The 7988-nt window shown below is 34.2% G+C and overlaps 1 protein-coding gene across 1 annotated transcript; it reads left to right on the forward strand.

Moving 5' to 3' along the window:
* Positions 1 to 855: 855 nt before the first annotated feature.
* On the forward strand, positions 856 to 7257 carry PJVK (pejvakin). Its single transcript, XM_040227714.1, has 6 exons — positions 856 to 1140; positions 1869 to 2064; positions 2585 to 2726; positions 3780 to 3897; positions 6657 to 6755; positions 6948 to 7257. Exons 1-6 carry the CDS (start codon positions 930 to 932, stop codon positions 7238 to 7240), a joined length of 1059 nt encoding a protein of 352 aa, XP_040083648.1. The 5' UTR covers positions 856 to 929; the 3' UTR covers positions 7241 to 7257.
* The last annotated feature ends 731 nt before the right edge of the window (positions 7258 to 7988 follow it).

The following is a 7988-nucleotide window of genomic DNA, read 5'->3' on the forward strand; positions in this document are numbered from 1 at the left end:
TATATTTTAATGAATATCTTACTTAAATACCACATAGCCACTATTTCAAAATGTTAACATCCACGTACCTGTGGCAGTACATTATTTCAGCACTCAGATTTGTTTATGAAATTTATTTTTAGCCATAAAATTCCTTAAAAACAAACCTAAACTTTATACTGCTCTCCTTAAATGTTGAGTAACTGGGATAATAATGGTGAAACAAAAAGAAAAGAAATGCAGCAGGACTCTGTTTCAAAGAGATACTATGTAGTAGCTTAAGATAAGCCCTTAAATCAGAGTTGATGCAGTTACATTTAAATATGTTTCATTTAGTATTTTATAAAGTTCTGCATGCAATTGTTTCCTTATATTCTGTGAATTTATTTTTATATTAATCACTTGGTTTTGTAAACATACAAGGAAAATGAATGAAATGTTCAAAGAATAAACTGGACTATAACAGAGAAACAGTACTTTTCAATATTGGCATGATGGATTTGTGAAGGACTTCCCTTTGGATTAGGTCCACTGTAGATGGTGTCCAGGGCTAATGTTAGTGGCTAAATTGTACTGTTCCCCAAAGGGCTATTTGCTTCCTTCAAACCTGGCAAACCACTACTGTGAGCCTCATCAAGGACATTGGTGATATTTAAAGATTACTAGTTTTTTGTGTGTATTTTAGTATTATAGACTGCAGTTCCAAATTGACTTGCTTTTAGTGTATCATTTTACACTGTTAATCTATAATTCATTGCCTGAGCATACCAGGGAGGCAGTGTTGTGAATTTTATAGTGGTAAGCTACTTGCTGAGACCATGCTTTGTATTTTTCACGTGTACAATTATATTTAAAATCAAGCAAGGCTTAGTTTTATGCCTGATTTTCTTTGAAAATATGGATTTGTTATCTGAGGGTTGCAGTGGATGACATTTTGATTCAGTATTAATATGTTTGCTGCTGCTACCAAGAGCTTTGTCAAACAAGTTGGAGATGGAGGGAGATTAGTTCCTGTTCCAAGCCTCAGTGAGGCTGACAAATACCAACCTCTAAGTCTGGTGGTAAAGAAGAAGCGATGTTTTCTGTTTCCTAGATATAAATTTACCTCAACACCTTTTACACTGAAAGATATTCTTCTAGGAGACAGAGAAATTTCAGCTGGTAAGTTTGAATGTTTGTTTGGGAGTGATTACTCATTCACGTATATTATTCGTAATCTAAATGTAGGTTGTCTGTGCTACTTAGGTTGGTAATATTTACACATTTTCATTGATGAAAGCTTTTATTACTGTAGCATAATAATGTTAACAATGCTTAATGTTTGTATAGTAGCAAATCTCTTGTTGATTGAATAATTTCAAATGTATTTTATAAGTTTATTGTATAATTTAATTTTAGTTATTTTATAAGTTGTTTTAATCAGATCAGTTTAGAATATGGCATAATAATATATTTCTTCATTTATAAAATGGGGCTGTTATTCAGTCTTACCCATCTCACATGGTTAAATGAGATTAAATTAATTTGTGTTTATTTTTTAATTCTCTTATTATGATTGGTAAGCTGAAATGTATTAACAGGCTAGTTTAGAAAGTAAATTGACATTTTGCCAAAATTTTCTTATAAACACTTGTTTTTCTTTCAACTAATCATTGGATCTTGATGCTTAAGTGTTCTGTTGGCTGAAAGAAAATTTGAGTTCATTTAAAGTACTCTAGATATTTATTTCTCTTGTCAAATTAATTGAATTGCTCTTTTTCATCTTAATTTGAGATGGTACCATTCTCAACATTTGGGTAATCAAGTTTTAAATGATAAATTAATGTATTACTCTATATTTACATTAGATGAATTCGAGAAATTTAAAATATTGATTTCTTGTTTTAAAGGTATTTCATCTTATCAGCTACTGAATTATGAAGATGAATCAGATGTTTCACTCTATGGAAGACGAGGCAACCATATTGTGAATGATGTTGGGATTAATGTTACTGGATCAGATTCCATTGCAGTAAAAGCTTCATTTGGTGTAGTAACCAAACATGAAGTGGAAGTATCAACATTACTCAAGGAAATTACTACACGGTCAGTATAATAATCCTTAATATACTTCCATGTTTTCTTTAAACATTTTAATTATATAAACTTCATGACAAAGTGTTTAAAACATTCCAGTTATATTTTACTAGAGTAATTTGTTTGATTTATTTGAAATACTACAAATTAATCATATACTCAAACTTTGGATAAGTGTAGATATCCAGAATCATTTGGTTTAAACAGAATTTAATTTTCTGCAAGATGGCTTTTGTTCTGCACACATTTTGCTAAATTATAAGATTACAAGACTTCAAGAACCTACTTGCAACAAATACACTAAAAGTTTCCTCCAACAGACTCCTCTAGTACACATGTTTTAACGAAATAGGAAAGGCAGATTATTAAATTTCTTTTGAGCATACTTTCTGATTTGTATTAGGACTGCCTTGATTTACTTTTAATTAAGGTGGATCATGAATAGTAACACATGATAAGCAAAAGTGTACTTGATTATACATAGTTAGATGATACAGATTCTTGTGAATGTCTGTCTTCTTGATTTTAGAAAAATTAATTTTGACCACAGTTTGATACGTCAGTCGAGGAGCAGCAGAAAGGCAGTGTTGTGTGTGGTCATGGAAAGCATCCGAACCGCACGACAGTGCTCACTGTCTGTGCACGCTGGAATTCGTGGGGAAGCCATGAGGGTAAACCACTAGACTCCCTGGATTTCTGTACTCAAAAGCTGCGATGGGAATTTAAGTATTCAAGAGCCTTGTGTATTTTGTCAAATATTGAAATTAAAGAGCTGCAACTGTATATAGGATTTTGCCCGCTAATGGTTTTGGTTTAGAATATGAAGAAAGAAATCCAAGAAAATTTGAATTATAAACATGTAAAATAAAGTGCACAATGGAGTCCCTCAGAGTACTGTTTAAATGCTGTTTTAAGAATACAGACTGAGTGTGTTTATTGAACTCTTTGATTTTATTTTTAAGTGATAGAGTTTATACTTGAATTTAAAAGTTGAGTTTATATTTTTATATTAATTTTTCTAAAATAACATTGTCAGTAGCCAAACATGCTTCATTCAATGTTAAATCCTCTAAAAAATCTTGAAAAGTTATTTGTGTTTAATTTTTAGCTCAATTATGACATTATTTGTCATTGCCTTTCACCTAATAATGACACATAATGGTGATTTGTGTTATTAAAATTAATTATTAGAAAGATGGAATACCTTGATAATCTTTTCAAGTCTTTGCAAGTGAAGTGGCTACATTTAGGTGCCCACCAAATTGTTTAATATTGGATCATTTTGGGAGTGTGAACTGAATGAAACATTTTCTTAATTGTTGGTGATTGCTTTCGAAAGCTGCTAAAAGCTCTGGGGGCTTTGAAACAGTGGATACAATAGGCTAAAAACAAATGTAGCCCTTAAAGGCAGTGGATTTGCAGTTGAAAGAAAAGGTTCCTATGACCCAAAGCATCACCCTTGTGGTAGCACTAGTCATTGTCTTGGATACAAAGTAAATGAGAAAGTAATAACTATTTCCTAATATAGATCAGGAGTCCCCATTGGATCATTTATTTGAACCTCTGCTATAAACAGTTGAATTCAAGTAGGATAGTTCTTTACTTGGAGGGGTGGAAGAGTTTGTTTGTTTTTGGTAGGATTGTAGGGAATGTTCTGTTTCTCCAAAAATATATCCTTTACATGTTATACTCCTTAACAATGTTGTTTAATTTATTTAATATAGTTTCATTTTATGGATGAACAGAATCCCAAGGGAAGGGACAAAGCTATTGTTTTTCCAGCACATACCACCATAGCTTTCAGTGTTTTTGAACTCTTCATTTACTTGGACGGTGCCTTTGGTGAGTGAATGATTTATGTGAAACACTGAAATTATTATAGTGAGAATCTCTGTCTCTGTCTCTCCCTGAGTGTCTAATGATGAAGAGTGATGCTGTCAGCACTGTCGATATTATGCTTGGGTGAAATGACTGGGGAAGACCCAATAGTCCCTCCTTCCCCATAACCTCATCCCTGTTTCTTGGGGAAAGCTGTAGACTTCCCAACACCCCACTTCCAGTTATAGTTGAGAGCTAGAATGCAATCCACTGGCAAAGTATTTCCTTGACTAACATGGGAAAATAAAAAATAACCTTCTAATAAGTAGTTTTGGGGCTTCCCAGGTGGCATTAGTGGTAAAGAACCTGCCCAGCATTTCAGGAGACATTAAGAGACACGGGTTCAATCCCTGGGTCAAGAAGATCCCCTGGAGGAGGGCATGGCCCCCCCCCTCCAGTATGCTGGCCTGGAGACTACCGTGGACAGAGGAGCCTGGCAGGCTGCAGTCCATGAGATCGCAGAGAGCGGAACGCAACTGAAGTGATTTAGAACTCAAGCAGGTAGTTATTGAAGATGGCAAATAGAGAGGTATACATAGTAGGAAAGTGTCAGGGCACCCAAGCTAGCATAAGACAACCTTTCTTCAGGTTTTCCTTTCATAGACCCAGCTCTCCTGACCCTGGACTACCTAAAACCCTTAAAGGTACAAGTACTTCTCTAAAACCATCATCTTGTATAATACTGCAGTTCAGGTCACTTTAAATTTCTACATTGCATCAAGTTTTAATATTAGGAGACCAATCAGCTCAAATCTAGGTAAAACCCAAGGATTAGGCAAGGCCATTTATAAACAATTTTGTTGTTTTTTATTTCCTTTAAACTTTTGATTTTGTCTTGGAGCATAACTGATTAACAATGTTTGGATAGTTTCAGGTAGACAGCAGAAGGACACAGCCATACATATGCATGTAATCCATTCTCCCCCAAACTCCCCTCCCATCCTGTCTGTCACAGGACACTGAGAAGTGTTCCCTGTGCTATGCAGGAGGATCTTGTTGGTAATTCATTCTAAATACAGCAGAGTATACATGTCCATCCCAAACTGTCTTAACAATCCTTCCTCCCATTCTTCCCCATCCCTCCCCCGGCAACCATAAGTCCGTATAAACACTTTTATAAACATTTTTAGACCTGTTTTAGCTTTTGCAGTTCTGTTGGAAGAGAGAATGAGGAATCAAAAAAACAAAACAAAACATGTTAATAAATTTTGTTTGGGACACTAAAGGGTGTGAAAAAAAAAGTGAAGTCGCTCAGTCGTGTCCGACTCTTAGCGACCCCATGGACTGCAGCCCACCAGGCTCCTCCGTCCATGGGATTTTCCAGGCAAGAGTGCTGGAGTGGGGTGCCATTGCCTTCTCCAACTAAAGGGTGTAGGTTTTTACAATTATATTGATCATTAAAGTATAAACTGATATAACTGATAATGTCCATCAGAATTTAAAATTACATATATTTTAATCTTATTTAAACTTGTAGGAATTTATCCTACACATATACTCACACATATGTGAAATGACACGTATAAAGATAGTTCATAATAGTAGAATTTTGGAAATAACCTTAAGATGGAGGGACTGAAATAAAAAATTAAAAAGCTTAGTGTCTAAGATTTACAAAACTAAATGAGTCTAGAAGAAATTCAAGTAAACTATCAAGTGATGTTTTGCCAGTCTGTAGCATTTCTACTTCTGCAGCAGCACCCTGGGGTATTCAAGCACACTGTATTAAAGTTTAAAATTGCACTGAGTCTTGGGGGACACCTTCTATTTCATTACCTGCTTATTAATTCCTAGATCACCATGTTGGCTGGAGTTATGAAAATATCCTTTAACACAGGTATTTAACATAGAGGTAAATCATCAGAAAATGAAAGCACCGTTAGAGTTAATAAGAAATGCGGCACGGACCCAGTAGAAGTAGATAATAACATACTTGCTCTGTTTATGACCCCAGACATGCTAATATGCTAGTAAGTGATGCTTGCAAAGAACTGGAATGACACGTGTTTTTCAGCAGCTTTTTGGTTTAAATTGATTGCCAGTAATGACAGTGATATAGTAGGGAGGAAGAATCCTTCAAAACCTGACAATGCAGTCTGTTCTTAAGTACAAATTTCACATGTGTGTACATATATCTGTAGGATAAATTCCTAGAAGTGTAAATAAGACTAAAATATATGTAATTTTAAATTCCGATAGATGTATCAATTCTATCAGTTTATACTTCTAATGATCAGTATCATTGTAAAAACCTGTACCCTTTAGTGAAATAAGGTACATCCACACAATAGAATACTGTGAAGCTGTTAAGAATTAGCACCAAAGATACTACTGATATGGAATAATCTCTGTGATATTTTAAAGAGATGTATATCTATTAATCTTGAAACCTAAGATTTTATATATGTACATACTTCCATACATATGTACATAGGCTTTATGCCTGTGAAATATATGGAGTATTTCTATAAGTACACACAATAGTACTTACCCCTGGGGTATAAAGCTGAAGCTGGGGTCAGTGAAGAGACTTATTTATCATTGTATCCTCTTTTTGTACTCTTTGAATTTTGTACCATGTAAATGCTAACTTTTCTAAAAATATGTGAAATTTAACTTAAAAAATAAAGTGATGGCATGTGCCAGAATTCAACCACAATTAAAACTCCCAATAAAATATGAGTTGTTCAGATTATAACATCTTCTAAAATTTTTTTTTATAGACCTTTGTGTCACTTCAGTGTCAAAAGGAGGATTTGAAAGGGAAGAAACGGTGACATTTGCACTGCTCTACAGATTGAGAAATATACTATTTGAAAGAAGTATGTCCATTGAAGATTTTGTTCCTTCTCAGATTAACACTTGAGGTTCTCTTTTATTAATCTTGTCTTTAAGAATTTACATTTAAAAGCCAAATTTCATGACTGATTGTTTAGATTTACACATAGTTATAAATGCAGTCTAGCTATACATTTTTTATTTGACTTTTAACACGTCTGTTTTTATCCTTTTAGACAGAAGAGTGATGGACGCCATTTCTCGTTCACAGCTTTACTTAGATGATCTTTTTTCTGACTATTATGACAGACCTCTCAGCATGAGTGATATTTCACTCAAAGAAGGTACTCACATCCGTGTTAACTTACTTAATCACAACATTCCAAAAGGACCTTGCATACTCTGTGGAATGGGGAACTTTAAAAGGGAGACAGTTTACGGGTGTTTTCAGTGCTCTGTTGATGGGCAGAAGTACGTGCGACTTCATGCAGTTCCTTGTTTTGATATTTGGCACAAGAGAATGAAATAAAATGGAAAATGAATGTACCTTGCTGGTGTTTTGGGTGCAACTGTACCACACACCTTTCCAAACTTATCTTGGTTCACTTTGATGAATTGTAACAAATTAAAGAGGGGGAGGAATGAGAAATTAACCTGTCTGGGCATCATTTTTCCCATTTATAACGTGGAGATGATAATAGTGTCTACCTCAGAAATTTGTCATGAAGATTAATAATATTGTTTATATTGGAAAGGCTTACATATAAAATTCAGAATATAGACATTCCTTCATAAAATCTGCCAGTTGCATATACTTTGGAACTTAGTCTACCATTTTACATACAAAACTTTTGAGATATGTTATTTTTAATCGACTTTTAATTCAATATTTGAGGATGACAGGAATGCACAAGTGGCAACTTTTTGATGCTTTAACTGTTGCCCTAGGTTTGGTAAAATGAGAAAAATGTGTTAATAATTTAATGTAATCCTAAATGTTTAATTGTGGTATCAAATTGAAAGCACACTGAGCTCAGTGTGGGGTTTTGTGTACATAGTTAAGTGTGACTGATAGTAGTAATGGGCTACCATTCAGTGATGTAGGTATATATGTGCGCACCAGCTTTGTCTTTATAAGAACTCACTACTGTTATTTTAAAGTTAAGGCAGCTGGGACACATTTACTTCTCTTCTTTGAAAGTGTTTAAAACATTTAACATACTTTGTTCTCAGAGACCTTTTTCATCTACTCTATAAGACATATGAAATTTTTTCAT

The sequence above is a fragment of the Oryx dammah genome, unplaced genomic scaffold, assembly GCF_014754425.2.
Source record: "Oryx dammah isolate SB20612 unplaced genomic scaffold, SCBI_Odam_1.1 HiC_scaffold_27, whole genome shotgun sequence".
NCBI lineage: Eukaryota > Metazoa > Chordata > Mammalia > Artiodactyla > Bovidae > Oryx > Oryx dammah.